General features: G+C 40.6%; 1 protein-coding gene across 3 annotated transcripts in view; it reads right to left on the bottom strand.

Annotated features, from left to right (window-relative positions):
- LOC130368520 (aromatase) overlaps nt 1–20167 on the bottom strand; it is a 64693-nt gene that overhangs the window by 37018 nt on the left and 7508 nt on the right. Inside the window, exons 1-4 of one of the 3 annotated variants that reach the window (XM_056572299.1) lie at nt 17663–17903; nt 17221–17371; nt 14302–14456; nt 1123–1299 (exon numbers count right to left, since the gene is read on the bottom strand). In XM_056572299.1, coding sequence (XP_056428274.1) covers nt 1123–1299; nt 14302–14456; nt 17221–17371; nt 17663–17738 — 559 coding nt within the window. In that variant the 5' untranslated portion in view covers nt 17739–17903. Of the gene's footprint in view, nt 1–1122; nt 1300–14301; nt 14457–16621; nt 16678–17220; nt 17372–17662; nt 17904–20167 lie in introns of those variants that run through there. The other 2 variants (XM_056572297.1, XM_056572300.1) reach the window with 2 other exon arrangements.

Here is a 20167-nt window from a genome sequence, read left to right as displayed (position 1 = left end):
AGATCAGTGTGTTCAGTGTTATAGGTCCCTATGGGAGCTATAGCACTGCAAATAAAATAAAAAAAGTTAAAAAAAAGTTAAAGGTCATTTAACCCCTTCCCTAATAAAAGTTTGAATCACCCCCTTTTCCCATAAAAAAAAAAAAAACTGTGTAAATAAAAAACAAACATATGGGGCATCGCTGCGTGCGGAAATGTCCGAACTATAAAAATATATAGTTAATTAAATCGCACGGTCAATGGCGTACGCGCAAAAAAAATTCCAAATTCCAAAATAGCGTATTTTTGGTCACTTTTTATATCATGAAAAAATGAACAACAAGCGATCAAAAAGTCCAATCAATACAAAAATAGTATTGATAAAAACTTCAGAACATGGCGCAAAAAATGAGTCCTCATACCGGCCCGTACGCAGAAAAATAAAAAGTTATAGGGGTTAGAAGATGAGAATTTTTAATGTATGAATTTTCCTGCATGTAGTTATGATTTTTTTTCCGAAGTACGACAATATCCAACCTATATAAGTAGGGTATCATTTTAACCATATGAACCTACAGAATAAAGATAAGGTGTTATTTTTACTGAAAAATGTACTGCGTAGAAACGGTAGCCCCCAAAATTTACAAAATTACATTTTTTCTTCAATTTTGTCGCACAATGAATTTTTTTTTCCATTTCGCCGTGGATTTTTGGGTAAAATTACTAATGTCACTGCAAAGTAGAATTGGTGGCGCAATAAATAAGCCATAATATGGAATTTTATGTGCAAAATTGAAAGTGTTATGATTTTTAGAAGGTGATGAAGAAAAAATGAAAATGCAAAGACGAAAAAACTGGGTTAAAACAGACACCACCAGTTCCAGACAGTTCCCCAACCTGGCAATCATGTAAAAGGATAGTAAAAGTATACTTCCTAAAGAGTAAGTATATACAGTCTGATTGGTCAGATATATATCTACTGCCAAATTGACAGTAAATGTATTTTACTGAGGTTTCAGTATTTTTAGTGACTGAAGGAGAGTGAGACATGATTGGTTTCTTTTAAGAAGCCCCCTACTTTTCTTCTGCATCAGTTCCCATAAATGACCCCATTGACAATGTGCAGGTGTTCTGATGTACTTACCATCTAATGGAATTCTGAGGAAGAGGTTGTTGGAGACATCTAACATCATCAGCCTCATAAGCTTGAGAACGTTTACTTTGCCCAGGTCATCAGTGACATCACTCAGCTTTGCCAGGAAACGCTTGGCAGAGTTAATGCAGTGCTCTGTGGTCTGTTGTAGTCCAGGTCCAGACAACGCTAAAAAACAAGCATATGCCCTGCAGTTAGATTCTTCCAGAGAAGCCACAATTTATGTGCTTGATTACATAAAGTTTAATTTAAATGGAATAGTTTTTTTTTTCTATTTATTTTTTTTAAATCTAATTCTGGTACCCATTAACATTCTTTACAATGCCATCAGACACATACATATTTTATTTCACGGGTAAATATTTTATATGACAAACAATGTTTATATATCTAGTGGGTCTAGTGTCAGATCTATCACAGTGGTAGAGTGCATCTCAGCAATGGAGTCTGGCACGAGGAATGGCCTCAGTACTTAAAGGGGTATTCCAGGCCAAAACTTTTTTTATATATCAACTGGCTCCGGAAAGTTAAACAGATTTGTAAATTACTTCTATTAAAAAATCTTAATCCTTCCAATAGTTATTTGCTTCTGAAGTTGAGTTGTTGTTTTCTGTCTAACTGCTCTCTGATTACTCACGTCCCGGGAGCTGTGCAGTTCCTATGGGGATATTCTCCCATCATGCACAGCTCCCGGGACGTGACATCATCATTGAGCAGTTAGACAGAAAACTTCAGAAGCTAATAACTATTGTAAGGATTAAGATTTTTTAATAGAAGTAATTTACAAACCTGTTTAACTTTCCAGAGCCAGTTGATATACAAATATATATATATAAAGGTGTTGCCTGGAATACCCTTTAAAAGGAGTACTCTGGTGGAAAACATGTTTTTTTTTTTTGTTTTGTTTTTTAAATCAACTGGTGCCAGAAAGTTAAACATATTTGTAAATTACTTCTATTAAAACATCTTAATCTTTCCAGTACCTATCAGCTGCTGTATGCTCCACAGGAAGTTCTTTTCTTTTTTCATTTCTTTTTTGTATTGTCCACAGTGCTCTCTGCTGACACTGATGCCTGTATCAGGAATTGTCCAAAGCAGGAGAAAATCCCCATTGCAAACCTATGCTGCTCTGGACAGTTCCTGACACGGACAGAGGTGTCAGCAGAGAGCACTGTGGATAAGACAAAAAAGATATGAATTTCATCTGTAGCATACAGCTGCTAAAAAATACTGGAAGGGTAGAGATTTTTTAACCCCTTAACGACGCAGGACGTATATTTACGTCCTGCGCCGGCTCCCGCGATATAAAGCGGGATCGCGCCGCGATCCTGCATCATATCGCGTCAGTCCCAGCGCTCATCAACGGCCGGGACCCGCGGCTAATACCACACATCGCCGATCGCAGCGATGTGCGGTATTAACCCTTTAGAAGCGGCGGTCAAAGCTGACCGCCGCTTCTAAAGTGAAACTGAAAGTGACCCGGCTGCTCAGTCGGGCTGTTCGGGACCGCCGCAGTGAAATCGCGGCATCCCGAACAGCTGACCGAACACCGGGAGGGCCCTTACCTGCCTCCTCGGTGTCCGATCGACGAATGACTGCTCCGTGCCTGAGATCCAGGCAGGAGCAGTCAAGCGCCGATAATGCTGATCACAGGTGTGTTAATACACGCCAGTGATCAGCATAGGAGATCAGTGTTTGCAGTGTTATAGGTCCCTATGGGACCTATAACACTGCAAAAAAAATGTAAAAAAAAGTGTTAATAAAGGTCATTTAACCCCTTCCCTAATAAAAGTTTGAATCACCCCCCTTTTCCCATAAAAAAAAAAACAGTGTACAAAAAAACAAAAAAAAAACAAATGTGGTTTCGCCGCGTGCATAAATGTCCGAACTATAAAAATATATCATTAATTAAACCGCACGGTCAATGGCGTACGCGCAAAAAAATTCCAAAGTCCAAAAAAGCGTATTTTGGTCACTTTTTATACCATTAAAAAAATGAATAAAAGCCCAGGAGACTTGCTACAAAATTCTCACTCGCTGGTACCGTGTCCCAGCGATGCTTCACCGCTGGTATCCCTCGGTCCCCAGTGTGTGTTGGAGATGCGGTGTGGAAGAGGGTACCATGACGCACATCTGGTGGAGCTGCTCCAAACTCGTCCCCTTCTGGCAATCGGTCCTCCGGGTTGTTCAAGAAGTCACTGGGATCTGTGTCCCCCCCACTCCTGCTGCTGCCCTACTGTTTATGTTCCCCATGGCGCAGGCTAAATACAAGAAGTCTCTGGCGAGGCACCTCCTTCAGGCCGCGAAAGCAGTGATACCCCGAAAGTGGCGGTCTGTTGACCCCCCTACGTTGGACGAATGGATGGCGGAAGTTGCCAACTCACGTCAGATGGAGGAATTGATGTCGGTTCATCCTGATGGCGCTATGCGTGTTGAGACCACTTGGCTCCCATGGGTACAGTTTTGTTCCTCCCAGAGATGCAGATCCCTGTGATTTCCCTCTCATTGGGCTCCCGTATCAATCCTACTCCATGCACCCACGCTGATGTGACACCCGCTGGTTCCTGGCTCCTTTTCTCCCCCCCCCCTCCCCCCCTCCCTCTTTTTTCCTCTTCTCAGTCCCTCTCCTTTTCTTGCCAACCCTTGTCTGTATGTCCCTCTTTTACTGCTCAGAACCTGACTCCTTACCTTTTCCTCCTTCCATGGCCCTTTTCCCTTTTCTGTTGTCTCTTGTTGTTTCCCACGCAACACCGTTTATATCTGTTCGCTTTCTTTCTCTTTGGTACTTCCACTGGCGCACCTATTGTTGATTTCAGGTTCCTCATTTGGACTCATACCCGACCTATCTAGATAACCCTGGCCCTTGTGCCTGGGATGTTATATGCTGCTCCTGATTGACTGTTTGTTGCACTACTTATTGTGGAATTTACCACTTGCTGTTCTTATTCGATATATGACATGTCATGTGTTTATGCATTGTTTAGCTGCTGTCCATTGGGCCTACCCTGGCCACCGGACTCCTTTCTCTTTTATAAGTTTGTTTATCCTGTGACTCACCTATTACTTGTAATGCTTCTTTTATCACTTTCAATAAAACCCTTTTTTGAATTTGAAAAAAAAAAAAAAAATGAATAAAAAGTGATCAAAAAGTCAGATCAAAACAAAAATCATACCGATAAAAACTTCAGATCACGGCGCAAAAAATGAGTCCTCATACCGCCCTGTACATGGAAGAATAAATAAGTTATAGGGGTCAGAAGATGACATTTTTAAACGTATACATTTTCCTGCATTTTTTTCAGAAGTGCGACAAAATCAAACCTATATAAGTAGGGTATCATTTTAACCGTATGGACCTACAGAATAATGATAAGGTGTAATTTTTACCGAAATATGCACTGCGTAGAAACGGAAGCCCCCAAAAGTTACAAAATGGCGGGTTTTTTTTCGATTTTGTCGCACAATGATTTTTTTTTCCGTTTCGCCGTGCATTTTTGGGTAAAATGACTAATGTCACTGCAAAGTAGAATTGGCTACGCAAAAAATAAGCCATAATATGGGTTTTTAGGTGGAAAATTTAAAGGGTTATGATTTTTAAAAGGTAAGGAGGAAAAAACGAAAGTGCAAAAACGGAAAAACACTGAGTCCTTAAGGGGTTAATAGAAGTAATTTACTAATTTGTTTAACTTTCTGGCATCAGTTCATTTAAAAGAAAAAGGTATACATGCAACATTTTGGTGCCTTGGTATTGTTCCTTAGCATTGTGTAGACTGTGTAACACATATGGCTGGCCGAACCCACATTAGATACAGTCTGTCTGTATCCAGCAGGACTAGTTGACCATTTAATGTAGACGGGTTCTCCAGACTCAAAAGCAGATGTCAGAGGAAAGACAGATTGTACAACTGGATTTAAATCTGAACAATCCAGTAGTTCTTGGCAGGGGTTTATCCATAGGTCAAGTCCATGGAAGAAAGTGTGGGAACCCTACCTAGATTTCCACTCAAAGGCTGAGCCCTTCCCTCTTTCTCTTCTATTCTCACTAAGCTGCCAAGCATCCATGTGTGTGTGTATGGACAGTTTAGGTCAATTCATGTTTTTTCTATTACATAGGGTGTTTTGTTGGCAGGGACGTGCACAAACATTTTGAAGGGCAGAGGCTCAAGTAAAAAAAGAGGGCACTTTTCATAATTTAAAAAACGTCTGCCAGACTTAATGGGCAGATGTGCTGCTGCCCAGGGACACAGTGGACTCCCGCCGGGCCTCCTCGACATTCCTATCCCCCATAAAAGTTGGTGTTTTTGTAAAATCGAGTTAAGAACATTTTCTATGAAGGTCTGCCATGTGTATATACACTTTGGCTGTGCTGTCAGTCTTATTTACAGAAAAAATGTGACAGCTGCCCTATAATATACTGTATTATAGAGGAGATTCATCAAAACCTGTGCAGAGAAAGAGCGGTGCAGTTGTCCATAGCAACCAATATATGCCCCCACCTGAGCTCTATATGACAGAACCCATCACCAATCACCCATCCCCAATCACCCAGCACCCATCCCCAATCACCCATCCCCAATCACCCAGCACCAATCACCCAGCACCCATCACCCACCTTATGCAGGAGTCTCCACACAGCTCTGGTTCTTACACTGAAGAAATGGGCACCACACTAATATATGCTTACATGCTACAATATACTAGAGTTGACAAAAAAAAAGAATTATAAATATACAAAGACGGCCAGGCATAGCACAGCATACAGGATGGAGGCAGGGAAGCTCCGCCTCCATTGCGCACAAGACTGACTTCGCATACTAGCAATGATGGGGCAATACCTAGAAAATGGAAAGACCAATTTTTGTATACATGCACTGTAACCTAGTGTATTGGGTTTAGTGCAAGTAAACAGCCTGTCAGTTTCCCTTTAATTATATACCATACCCCCCCTTAATTCCCTATATACTGTGCCACCATTAATGAACTATATACTGTGCCACCATTCATCTATTAATTACCTATATACTCTGCCACCATTCATCTATTAATTACCTATATACTGTGCCACCATTCATCTATTAATTCCCTATATACTGTGCCACCATTAATGAACTATATACTGTGCCACCATTCATCTATTAATTACCTATATACTGTGCCACCATTCATCTATTAATTCCCTATATACTGTGCCACCATTAATGAACTATATACTGTGCCACCATTAATGAACTATATACTGTACCACCATTAATGAACTATATACTGTGCCACCATTAATGAACTATATACTGTGCCACCATTAATGAACTATATACTGTGCCACCATTAATGAACTATATACTGTGCCACCATTATTTAACTATACTGTGCTACCACTAAGTGTGCGTTCACACGTGCATATTTTCTGCTGCAGATCTGTTGCAGATTGGCTTTAGCAGATTTCTCTTCCCATTGTCAATGGGAAGCAAAAATAGGCAAGTGTGAACGCACCCTAAGGATCTATACACAGTGCCAGCATACATTAAAAATATAATGTTCCAATATAATGAAATATATACTGTGCTTCCATAAATTCCCTATATACTGTGCTTACATTCCTCCAATAATTCCCTAATAATGTGCTTCATATAATAAATACAAGCAATAACATAAAGGCACATACAGTACATAGGTAATATACACACATACATAGAGACACTTTGACACATACATACAGGTACAAATATACATTAAGAAACATTTTTTTTTGCTTTTTAACCAATCTTTTGTGTCTACTAGGAATAAGGACTAGAGAAACATTGTTTGTAAGGCTGAAAAAAGACATGCGTCCCTCCAGTTCAGACTTATCAGAGGAAGGGGGAAAACCCCAGGAGGTAGAAAAAAATCCCTTCCTGACTCCAAATCTGGCAATAAACCCCTGGATCAACAACCCTTCTCCAGAATCTAGTGACTATTGGGGAGATTTATCAAAACCTGTGCAGAGGAAGAAAGCTGAAATTGCCCATAGCAACCAATTACATGGCTTCGTTCATTTTTATTTTTCATCGAATCGGATGCTATGTATAACTGCATCACTTTTCCTCTACCCAGGTTTTGATAAATCTCCCCCTATAACTTGTACTAAAACTCTACAGAAATGTATCTAGACCTCCAGAAATGTATATCTGTACACACGTGTTGTATTTTGCTGCATATTTTGTTGAGTATTTTCTGCAGCTGGTTTTCCCACCTATTGACTTCAGTGGGTAGGAAAATATACAGCAGAAAATAGGCAGCAAAATACAGCACTTGTGACCCTACCCTTTTCATGAATTCTCCATAACAAATTTCTACAGCAGAGGGCTCCACAGTCTCACTGCTCTCACTTCCCTATGTTCACATGGAAACTTTTTTCCTCTAGCTGTAGAAAATGCCACCATGTTATAGATACAGTCCTGGGTATGAATAGATCATAGATGAGACCTTTGTGTTGTCTCGTCATATATTGCTTAGGATGGATGGGAGCAATGTTACAGGTTGTCAAAAGGTGCATACAGGGTAAGGAAAACATCCTAGTTTTTTTATTTTGTTTATTTATTTATTTTTTTTTAAAGACTTTTTGGTGGTTTTTTTCTAATTATACATTTTACTACCTATATCTTAAAAAAAATACTGAAAACTTGCATTTTCCATCCCAGCCACTAAGATTATAGTTGAGACTTCCAGTTCTGCACAGATCATTCCCAGAAAGGATTACAGTGTATAGATAAAAGAGGTGCTCACATTAGCTGCTGCTCACAAATCAGCCTCCCCTCCCTATAGAATGACCTTGCACACTCAAGACACCTTTCCCATTCATCTAAATGGAACAGCTTTAGTCTATTTTTGCTTAAGTCCATAGTACCTGCTGTTGAGCATATCCCTAAATACTGTTAAAAACAGCTCAGGCAAGATGGCTGTCCAATAATAATGTAAAAAAATAAATAAAATACAATCAAAAGTTAAAACAGATAAGAAAAATAAAACATGTTTTATTATCTGTCTCTAATCTGGAAAAATAAAATCTAGGTGATAAATTCCCTTTAAACTTTTCAATAGATCAAAATGTACCTGTCACCAATAAATACTTTTTTTCCTCTATATGAATGCATATAACAAAGCACAGCACAGCTTGTGTGAGTCTTATGCTTTATACAACAACTGCTATGCTGATTGCATTATGTTGCTTTCTTTAGTGATTTCTGTTCAGTCTTTCATTGTCAATGGAGGGCTGAAAAGAAGAGTGAAAATCTGCTGAATGTCTGAATAAGCCAACAACTGAGTTCTAAAATCTATTTATGTGGCCTTCGAAACATATACATATATTCATAAAGTACAACAAATTCCCTGTGGGAGAATGCATTGATGAGAATCAATTCTCAGTCAGCTCTCACACTGTGTTTTATATGTGCAGTGCTTCCTGACTTCAGGGACACTGTAGGAAGAAGGTTGTGCCCCTAGAGGCTACCCAACTACCTACCTACCTTGCTACCTAACTACCTGCCTACATACCTGGCTACATAACTTCCAAGCTTGCTACCTACCTACATACCTGGCTACCTTGCTACATATCTAGCTACATATCTGGCTACCTAAGTACCTTTGTAGCTACCTGGCTACCTAACTACCTAGCTACCTATCTATATACCTGGCTACCTAACTACTTAGCTACCTACCTACCTACATAGCCTACATAAACCTGACTAGCTATCTATCTACTTTTATACCTGGCTACCTAACTGCTTAGACAGCTACATAATTAGGGCCTGACAAAACGCTGCAAGCGTGATACAAATTTAATTCTAGTGCAGGATAAAGCAAAAACTAAAACTATATAGCAGAGTCTGAAGTCACCTGCACAAGACATACTATAGATGTCTCCCATCCCTGTTTTTATTTAGACAGTAAGAAAATCCTTAAGGACACAGGAAATTAACATTTTTGTGGTTTTATTTTTTCCTTCTTGCCTTCTAGGAGGCATAGCTCTTTTATTTTTTCATCCAAAGACCTATATAAGGCTTGTTTTTAACTAAACCAATTGCACTTTATAATGGGGGGGGGGGGGGGGGTTTACACAGTGCAGGTTGGTTAATATGTACTAAGCATTGAAATCCTCTCCCAGTCCCCTAAAAGTTCTGATCCAATTCCCAGCCACGCCTCCTCTTCATCACTCTCAGTTTTTGAGCCTGTAATGGAGGATGAGGTTTCCAGGCTCCTCTCCTCCACCCGCCCCACTACCTGCTCTAGTGACCCCATGCCTTCACACCTCATCCAGTCCCTCTCTCCTGCTATCAGCTGTCACCTAACTAAAATCTGTAACCTCTCCCTCTCTTCTGGGGTCTTTCCCTCCTCCTTCAAACACTCTATCATAACCCCACTATTGAAAAAACCATCTCTGGACCCGTCCTGTGCAGCCAACTATCGACCCGTCTCAAATCTCCCCTTTATCTCCAAACTCCTGGAACGCTTGGTCTACTCCTGCCTTATCCGCTATCTCTCTGAGAACTCTCTCCTTGACCCCTTACAGTCTGGTTTCCGCTCCCTTCACTCCACAGAAACGGCCTTAACCAAAGTCACTAACGATCTTCTGACGGCCAAATCAAATGGCAATTTCTCTTTACTGATTCTCTTTCTGCGGCTTTTGACACTGTGGATCACCAACTCCTCCTCACTAGTCTCCGCTCCATCGGTCTCAAGGACTCTGCTCTCGCCTGGTTTTCCTCCTATCTCTCTGGCCGCTTCTTTAGCGTCTCGTTTTCTGGCTCTACTTCTTCTCCTCTTCCCCTTGCTGTCGGTGTTCCCCATTGATCGGTCCTGGGTCCTCTACTCTTTTCACTCTACACATCCCCCATTGGAAAAACAATCAGTAGATTTGGTTTCCAGTACCACCTCTACGCTGATGACACCCAACTCTATACCTCCTCCGCCAACATCACCCCTGCACTCCTACAGAATACCAGTGACTGTCTCTCTGCCGTTTCAGATATCATGTCCTCTTTATATCTGAAACTAAATCTTTCTAAAACAGAACTTCTTGTCTTTTCTCCATCAACTGATACTGTACCTAACCCTGACATTTCCATCTCGGTATGTGGCACTACCATAACTCCCGGGCAGCAGGCTCGCTGTCTTGGAGTTATACTTGACTCTGATCTGTCTTTCACTCCCCATATTCAGTCTCTTTCACGTTCTTGTCACCTGCATCTCAAAAACATTTCAAGAATCCGCCCGTTTCTCACTACTGAAACTGCTAAAACTCTTATTATTGCTTTGATTCACTCCCGCCTCGACTACTGTAACTCTTTACTAATAGGCCTTCCTTTCTCCAAACTCTCTCCTCTCCAGTCCCTCCTTAATGCCGCAGCCAGACTCATCTTCCTCTCCAGCCGCTACACCAACGCCTCCTCCCTGTGCCAGTCACTACACTGGTTACCAATTCAGTCCAGAATACAGTACAAAATCCTCAGTCTCACACACAAAGCTCTGTCTACCATCCTACACGTTCTCTCCGATCTGCTAATGATCTCACACTAACATCTTCTATAATCCGAACTTCTCACTCCCGTCTCCAAGACTTCACTTGTGCTGCACCAGTTCTCTGGAATGCTATCCCTCAATCCCTCAGACTCAACAACAACATCCATAGTTTCAAACGTGGCCTAAAAACACATCTCTTCAGACAGGCCTACAACAGTCTCTAATTGGCCTCAACATATCCTCAACATATCCCCAACATATCCTCAACATATCCCCAACATATCCCCAACATATCCCCAACATATCCTCAACATATCCCCAACATATCCCCAACATATCCTCAACATATCCTCAACATATCCCCAACATATCCTCAACATATCCCCAACATATCCCCAACATATCCCCAACATATCCTCAACATATCCTCAACATATCCCCAACATATCCCAAACATATTCCCAACATATCCTCAATATATCCCCACACCTCTTGTTTGAATAGTTATTGTGTAATTTTATTTCTGATACTTGTCTTTGTTTGTACCCCATAATTGTAAGCGCTGTGGAATCTGTAGGCGCTATATAAATAAATAAATAAAAAATTGATAGCTGTTATGTAAATAATATATGCAGCTTTTATTTAAGTCAGTGCCAGAACTAGAGAGATCTTGCGGCTTTACACTGTTCTTCACCAGGCATGATAGGAAGCTATAGGAAGCTCATATCCAACTCCTAGACAAGTCTTTATATCTTGTGGAATGTGGAAATTCTGTGGTGGAATGTCTGCTGTGAAAATTACACTGTGTGAATAGAACAGCAGAATCCAATTTTTAACATTGATTCATCAAGACATGTACTGAGCAAAAGTTGACCAGTTGCCCATAGCAACCAATCAGATTGATGTTATTGTTGTTTTTTTTTTTCTTCAGAGGCCTTTTAAAAAATTAAAGAAGCAATCTGATTGGTTGCTATGGGCAACTGGTTGACTTTTCCTCTGCACAAATGTTGAGGAATTTCCCCCACTGGCCTTTAAAGGGGTTCTTCAGTGGGAAAAAATTAAATCAACTGTAGCCAAAAAGTTAAACAGAATTGTTAATTCTAGTAAAAAATCTTAATCCTTCCAGTACTTATCAGTTGCTGTATTCTACAGCATTTCTTATAGCCCCCTATGGGAGCTATAACACTGCAAAAAAAAAGTGAAAAAAAAAAAGTTAATAAAGGTCATTTAACCCCTTCCCTAATAAAAGTTTGAATCACCCCCGTTTTCCCATAAAAAACTGCGTAAATAAAAATAAACATATCTGATACATTGTTAATTAAACTGCACGGTCAATGGCGTACGCGCAAAAAAATTCCAAAGTCCAAAATAGCGTATTTTTGGTCGCTTTTTATACCATAAAAAATGAATAAAAAGCGATCAGATCAAAACAAAAATGGTACCGATGGAAACTTCAGATCAAAAAGCTACCCCATACATGGAGAAATAAAAAAGTTATAGGGGTCAGAACAGGACAATTTTAAACGTATAAATTTTCCTGCATGTAGTTAGGATTCCTGCATTAGTTATAATACAAAATCAAACCTACCGTATATACTCGAGTATAAGCCAATCCGAATATAAGCCAAGGCCCCCCTGTCATCATCACCCCCCTCATCATCACCCTGTCATTTTCACCCGTCATCATCCCCCCCCCCTTTCATCATCACCGTCTGTTGGACCTTCGTCATCATCCAGACCCCCCTTTTCGTTTTCTAATCCCCTCCCCTCGGTGGGAAGGAAGGGTGAGCTGGTCCGGGCCATCTATGCCGCAGGTACCGTCCAGTGGGAGAGTTAGTTGTTCCGGCCTGTCCTTTTTCACCAGGAGGCCCTCTTCTCCGCTCTGGGCTGGCCACGATCTAGTGACGTGCCTTGACGATGACGCACAGGGACATTCGTGCGCAGGGACATCTGCTGAGCACGGATGTCCCTGTGCATCGTCATCAAGGCAACGTCACTAGGCCGGGGCCAGCCCGGAGCAGAGAAGAGGGCCTCCTGGTGAAAATGGACAGGCTGGAACGACTAACCCTCCCCACCGGACCTGCAGCATAGATGGCCCGAACCAGCTCACCCTTCCTTCCCACTGAGGGGAGGTGAGTAGAAAACTAAAGGGGAGTCTGGATGATGACGAAGGCTGCAGTGGTCTTCATCCTGCGGACCTCCAGATGTTTCAAAACTACAACTCCCAGCATGCCCGGACAGCCATCTGGAGGTCCGCAGGTTGAAGACCACTGAGAAGGGATTGACAGGCGGAGAGTTCACTCGAGTATAAGCCGAGGGGGGCGTTTTCAGCACGAAAAATCGTGCTGAAAAACTCAGCTTATACTCGGGTATATGCGGTATATAAGTAGGGTATCATTTTAACCTTATGGACCTACAGAATAAAGATAATGTGTCATTTTTACCGAAAAATGTACCGCGTGGAAACGGAAGCCCCCAAAATTTACAAAATTGCGTTTTTTCTTCCATTTTGTCACCCAATGATTATGTTTTCAGTTTCTCCATAGATTTTGGGGTAAAATGACTGATTTCATTACAAAGTAGAATTGGTGGCGCAAAAAATAAGCCATCATATGGAATTTTAGGTACAAAATTGAAAGCGTTATTATTTTTAAAAGGTGATGAGGAAAAAACAAAAATGCAAAAGCTGAAAAACCCTCCGTCCTAAAGGGGTTAACTTTCTGGCATCAGTTTTCCACTGGAGTACCCCTTTAAATTTCGGCATAATTTCCAGTGGAATTCTTCCACAGAATTCAGCACAGTTTAAGTGTTTGCCAGAAGTAGTAGACACAGGTCACCCTCTCGCCCTCACCATGACACAGTATAGTAACGATTAAAGAGAAATCCAGCATGGTAATTCAAGCAATACTTGGACGTTTATTCAGCAATTAGCCAACATGGATGACTGATGACGCGTTTCGGCCACAGTATGTAGCCTTAGTCGTACGACATAGGAGAAATTAAAGAATACCTATTATTTTTTAACATGTCAGATTCATTAAGTCTCATCAACTTTATATGAATTTGTACAATACACATTTGACATTCTGAACAAAGCTGAATAGAAATGAAGGGCTCGGCACTTAGCAATGCTTAGAGTGCTTCTGCCCCTCTTTTTTGTTATGGGTGGGAACCTCAGCACTCAGACCCCCAAAGGTCAAAACTTTTGACAGGTTAAAAATTTTTTTTTTTTTATTATAAATATCCTCTCCAATCTGGACCCCTTCTATAAACTCAATATTCCCCAAAAAGTGCATATGAAAAGATTTTTTTCTCTAAACCAGACAACCAAAGTGTGGAGTATAGTGTATGATAAACATTTGATAGAAATGTGCTTCTGTGCTGACTAATGCCAGCAGATGGCAGTGTAATACACTTTTACTTGATTCAAAGAAGAATGTCATTGGTAAAACCATATATTATTAGATTAGAGCACATATTTTAAGCTTAATGTTTTGAAGATACTTATGAATGTTTTATTTTTGCACAGTCAGGTTTTGACTGTCACTTTGATCTAGTGCTGGATTCACACTTCACATAATAGGTTCTCTTATTTTTTCCACATCAGATCCAAACAAAATGGATTATAAATGTATTATTATTACTATTATTACACAGTTGCTTCCAAATATTTACCTTTACTAAAGAAAGGCCGTATGACTTTCCAGAGAGTTGGGTTACTGTTGAAAATAATTCCATTTTCATTCATGCCAATACACTGTAAGCCCAATTTACTGCCAAACCTTGATACATAGTGACTATGCTTCATCACATGGCACATTGCTGAAGATCTACAGGGAAACAATGGCTAGATTCAGCACTTAATAACAAATGTACAGTAGTAGAAGCACAAAGCACTTACCGTAAGTTAGAGATTTATATATGACTACTCAAAATGTACAGTATTTATCAAGGACCTTAGGGTTCAAGTATTTAATGTGTCTCTGGTACTGTATACTTCTGTCTATATTGTAATTTAACTGAGAACATTAAGACTGTTCAGACTGCCGATTTTTTATCAGAAAACTAGTACCCGGCGCTGCCCGGTTTTACCTACCTAATCCTTGTTGGGGAAAAAAAGCAAATGCTGTCATATGCTGTCCTCAAATCCTGAAATCCCTTCCTCATATCCCGACCCCAAATCCCCTGCTCATATTCTGACCTCATATCCTGTCCTCATATTTTGTTCTCATATCTTGACACCATATCCCATCCCCATATCCCGTCCGTATATCCCAACTCATATCCCGTCTTCATATCCCAACCTCATATCCCGTCCTCATATCCCGTCTCCATATCCTGTCCTCATATCCCGACCTCATATTCGGTCCTCATATCCCTTCCTCATATCCTGTCCTCATATCCCATCCCCATATCTAATCCTCATATCCTGTGCTCAGGTGGGGCTGCGTTGTGGTAAAGATATTGTAAGCTGAAAATAAAAGGCGTGTGGCTTAAAAGGTGGGCGTGTCTTTGTGAGATGAGACATGGGATGCGGGGAGGGTGTGGCTTACCAGCCAGACTGACGCATTCACCAGGAGAGGCACCAGAAGTCCTATATACTTGCATGAGACTTGAAACAAAAACCCCATCCTTCACATATGGGGGAAGTTTATGGGTTAATTTAACTATTATATATTTTTATTTGACATAGAAGTAACATGTGACCAAGTATTATCGAAATATCTCCAGCTGTACGGAAGTTATGCAGTAACATATATTTCCCATAGACTTGTATGGGACTTTAAATTAACATGCAGACTCTCGCAAATGGGGGTGAGTAAGGGTTAAATCACCTATCCTATGTTTGTTGCTGACATATAAGTAACATGTGTGCCCAGTTTCATGTTCATATCTTTAGCCGTTTGGAAGTGATGCTGGAACATACACACACACACACATTGGGGGAGATTAATCAAAACCTGTGTAGTGTAAAAGTTGACCAGTTGCCCATAGCAACCAATCAGATCACTTCTTTCATTTTGAAAAGGGACTCTTAGAAATTAAAGAAGCAATCTGATTGGTTGCTATGGGCAACTGGTCAACTTTTCCTTTGTTCAGGTTTTGATAAATGTCCCCCATTAAGATATATATATATATATATATATATATATATATATATATATATATATATATATAAAAAATATATATATATATATATATATATATATATATATATATATATTGTGCTGCAGAATCTGAGGCACGCCTGCTCTATGGTATATTAACAGTTGTTGAAACAGCGATCATGGTCAGTGGCAAGCTGGGTGCTCCAATGCCACTTGGGAATGGAGAAAGAACGGGGCTCTCTTCAACTTTAATATTGAACAGGCAGACTCATACAGATTTCATAACAAAAAATAATGTAGGGGGTAAATGTGCTTGTGTAGGGTTCTGTACACACTGGCCCATATTTACTAAGAGTGTTGTGTAGGTTTCTTTGTGGGTTTTACTTCCCTACTATTATTTTTTCACTAAGCTTTCCCTACATTTTGCACTTTTCCCTAGACTTTGCTTTTTTTTTTACACATGTTCTGATCTGTTGGGTTTTCCTCGGCTCAAATCCACCACATTTCCTGTGGAAACCTTAGTAAATATGTTGGGTTTTTGTGAAAATGACGGAATGACCCCCCCCCCATTTACGGTAGCCATGCCCACTTTATGGTAGCCACGCCCTATCTTCTAAACCTCTACTAGGGGGAGGTGCATCAAGCTGTCTTATAGTAAGATTCTGTGTTGCCCATAGCAACCAAATAAGAGCTCATCTTACAATTCTCATATTGCTCTAGTAAAATAAAAACTCAGCTCAGGTTGCTATGGACAACAAAGAAAATCTTGCTATAAGAGTGTGTTCACACTTTCAGGTTTTTAATTGCAATTGTTGAATAGAAAGCCAGAAACAGATCAGAAATGAGACATGTATAAAGTAAAGCCTAAGGGGAAGACTTATCAAAACCTGTGCAGAGGAAACATTGACCGGTTCTCCATAGCAACCAATCAGATCACTTCTTTAATTTTTAAAAAGTCCACTGAAAAAGGAAAGACGCAAGCTGATTGGTTGCTCTTGGCAACATGTTTTGATAAATCTCTCCTAAGACTTCACCTGTTTTCAGATCCATTCCTGGCTTGTATTCAATATTTGCAATTAAAAACTTGAACATGTGAACCCAGCCTAAGGCTGGGTTCACATCACGTTTTGTTAAATACGGTTCCTGTATACAGCTGGGAGGAGGGGGGGCGGGGCTTAATCACGCCGCCCGCACTCAACCATATTCGGGAACCGTATTTAATGTATGTCTATGAGCCGACCGAAGTGAACCACAGCCTCCGGTCGGCTTCGTTTTCGTCCGTATGCGGTTTACCTACCGCAGGCAAAAACGCGGTCGACCGCGTTTTGGCCTACGGTCGGGAAACCGCATACGGACGAAAACGAATCCCCCTAGATATGTGCTGTTATTTGATAGCTGACACAGGTGACATCCAGGATATACATATCTATGGTTAGCATCAATCTATACAAGCATGGATACAACATGGTAATAAATGTACATTTACCGGCTGATAATGATGGTTTCTTCACCATTTATCCACACCCGAACAAATTCTCCATATATGTTATTGTAATAGTTTGATGCTGTCCCAATTCCTGTTAACAAAAATCTTCCATATGAAATCAGTGGCCCCAGACCCAGGTAGTAGGAAGGACCTGAAAACATAAAATAAAGTTACTGCCGCTATATTGATAGAGAAGCAGATAGAAAGATACAGCAATAAATAGAATACTTATTAATAATTATTTATTTTCAGGCTGGGTTAACACAGTGTCAAATGAAATAAAATAAAAAAAAGAAATAACAACTGCAGTAAAAATAAAAAATAAACATAGTTACATATACATTTTTTTTGACATACACAATAGTATTGTTGACTTTGTTTTGTATACAGCAAAATTGAACATACTCATAGAAACAGAGCCAAAAGTGAAGGGTGAACCCACCTTTTCTGACATTTTTGATAGAATATGTGCACTGATGAGCACTTTTCCCATAGATTTTAATACAAAGGAATACCATTTGAAACACGTCGGCAATCTTTTTGGACTAGCTGAGCACCAGTAGTGACCTCACTATTCTTTTCGCTCATCCCGCAACCCGCTGGTATCATGCTGGTTGAGGTGCCACCATCCGGGGCAGATCTCCCAGCACTGTGTTTTAGGAGTACAGACATCTGGTTGTAACTACCAGTCACCAATATGGAATATAACGAGGGGTACTCCGATGGAAAACACATTTTTTAAATCAACTGGTGTCAGAAAGTTAAACAGATTCGTATTTAAAAATCTTAATCCTTTCAGTACTTATCAGCTGCTGTATGCTTCACAGGAAGTTGTATTTCTTTCTGGAGTTCTTTTCAGTCGAACCACAGTGCTCTCTGCTGACATCTCTGTCCACGTCAGGAACTGTCCAGAGCAGGAGAGGTTTTCTATGGGGATTTGTTCCTGCTTTGGACAGTTCCTGACATGGACAGAGGTGTCAGAAGAGAGCACTGTGGTCAGACTGAAAAGAATGCCGGAGAGAAATACAACTTCATGTGGAGCATATAGCAGCTGGTAAGTATTGGAAGGATTAAGATTTTTTAAATATAAGTAATTTACAAATCTGTTTACATTTCTGGCACCGGTTGATTTAAAAACATTTGTTTTCCACCGGAGTACCCCTTTAAGGAATATTGGAAATCCAGATCCCTATGAAGTGTTATCCTTTTGCCACTACCACAAGACGGAAACAGGAGAACTTCCAACATGAGGTATAGTGCAATTTACTCCAGCGGTATACCAGACACTAGGGGAGATTAATCAAAACTGGTGAAGAGGAAAAGCTGCTGAATTGTCCATTGATACCAATCAGATCGCTTCTTTCATTATTACAGGCCTTTTCAAAAATGAAAGAAGCGATCTGGTTGCTATGGCAACTCGGCAACATTTCATCTGGACAGGATTTGATAAATCTCCCCCAATGTGCATATTCCTTTGTTTAACCGTTTGCAATCTGAATTAATTACTTTTGCATTCTTTGGCTAATATTAATGTACATAATTAATTATAGGGTATATAGTTTGTCATTATACTGTAAGTCTTGAAAGGCACCAGTGTAGTATTTTTGTTTATATATATATATTTATATATATATATATATATATATATATATATATATCTTGGTGGTTTAATAGGGTCCCACTGTTTTACACTACGGCGTATAAGGTTTTTGTTTAAGCGTATAAGATTTTAATAGAACACATTATTAGACAAAAAGTACTGCCACTTTTTTATACCTATTTTACTGCAGTTGGAAAACATGGTACATCTTGTGTGATCTAACAGGGTAATGCACGTATATTCAACATTTTTACAAGGCAGATTATGTAATAAATGGATGGGTTAGGCCTGCAAGAGCTGCTCTTTGTGAATAGCCCTCAGCTCTAGCTCATATAGGGGGACCTTTATGACATCCTTGTGCCCTAATAATCATTATTTATATTGAACTATTATAGTAATGGCCATAGCTTAAAGGGGTTCTCCACTGAAAACATCTTATCCCCTATCCAAAGGATAGGGTATAAGATGTTAGATTGCGGGGGTCCTACCGCCTGGTCCCCACCCGTGATCTCCGCTGCGGCTCCACCCCATGCCGGATGACTGGCTATTCTGGCCACCACGCCCCCTAAATTCACATCTATGGGAGGAGGCGTGATGGCTATGTACTTGCCACCACACCCCCTTCCCATAGACATAAATGGAGGGGGCGTGGCGAGGAGTCACAAACAGGGAAGCTGAAAGCTTCCATGTTCTGGATGCCTCCGCTGCCTGCCCGGATATTGGGAGGGCTTTGGATAGGAGATAAGATGTTTTCAACAGAGCACAACTTTAACCTGTAGACTTAACCTGTTAAGGACCCATGACATAACGTTACTTCATGAGTCCGCTCCCGATCTATAACGTGGGTCGGGCCTGGCCTCTAACAACGGCCGGGACCCGTGGCTAATAGCGCGCGGCATTGATCGCGGTGCCGCACGCTATTAACCCTTTAGACGCGGCATTCAAAGTTGAACGCCGTGTCTAAAGTGAAAGTGAAAGCATGCCGGTTTGCTCAGGGAGCTGTTCGGGTTAGCCGCGGCAAAATCGCGGCATCCCGAACAGCTTACAGGACAGCAGGAGGGTCCCTACCTGCCTCCTCACTGTCCGATCGCCGAATGACTGCTCAGTGCCTGAGATCCAGGCATGAGCAGTCAAGCGGCAGAATCATCGATCACTGGTTTCTTATGAGAAACCATTGAACAATGTAAAAGATCAGTGTGTGCAGTGTTATAGGTCCCTATGGGAGCTATAACACTGCAAAAAAAAAGTGAATAAAGATCATTTAACACATTTAACAAAAAAAAAACACAGTGTAAATAAAAATAAACATATGTGGTATCGCTGCGTGCGGAAATGTCCGAATTATAA

The sequence above is a fragment of the Hyla sarda genome, chromosome 4, assembly GCF_029499605.1.
Source record: "Hyla sarda isolate aHylSar1 chromosome 4, aHylSar1.hap1, whole genome shotgun sequence".
NCBI classification, from domain to species: domain Eukaryota; kingdom Metazoa; phylum Chordata; class Amphibia; order Anura; family Hylidae; genus Hyla; species Hyla sarda.
The sequence above is the reverse complement of the archived record's forward strand: the minus strand, read 5'-3'. Positions and strand labels throughout refer to the sequence as shown.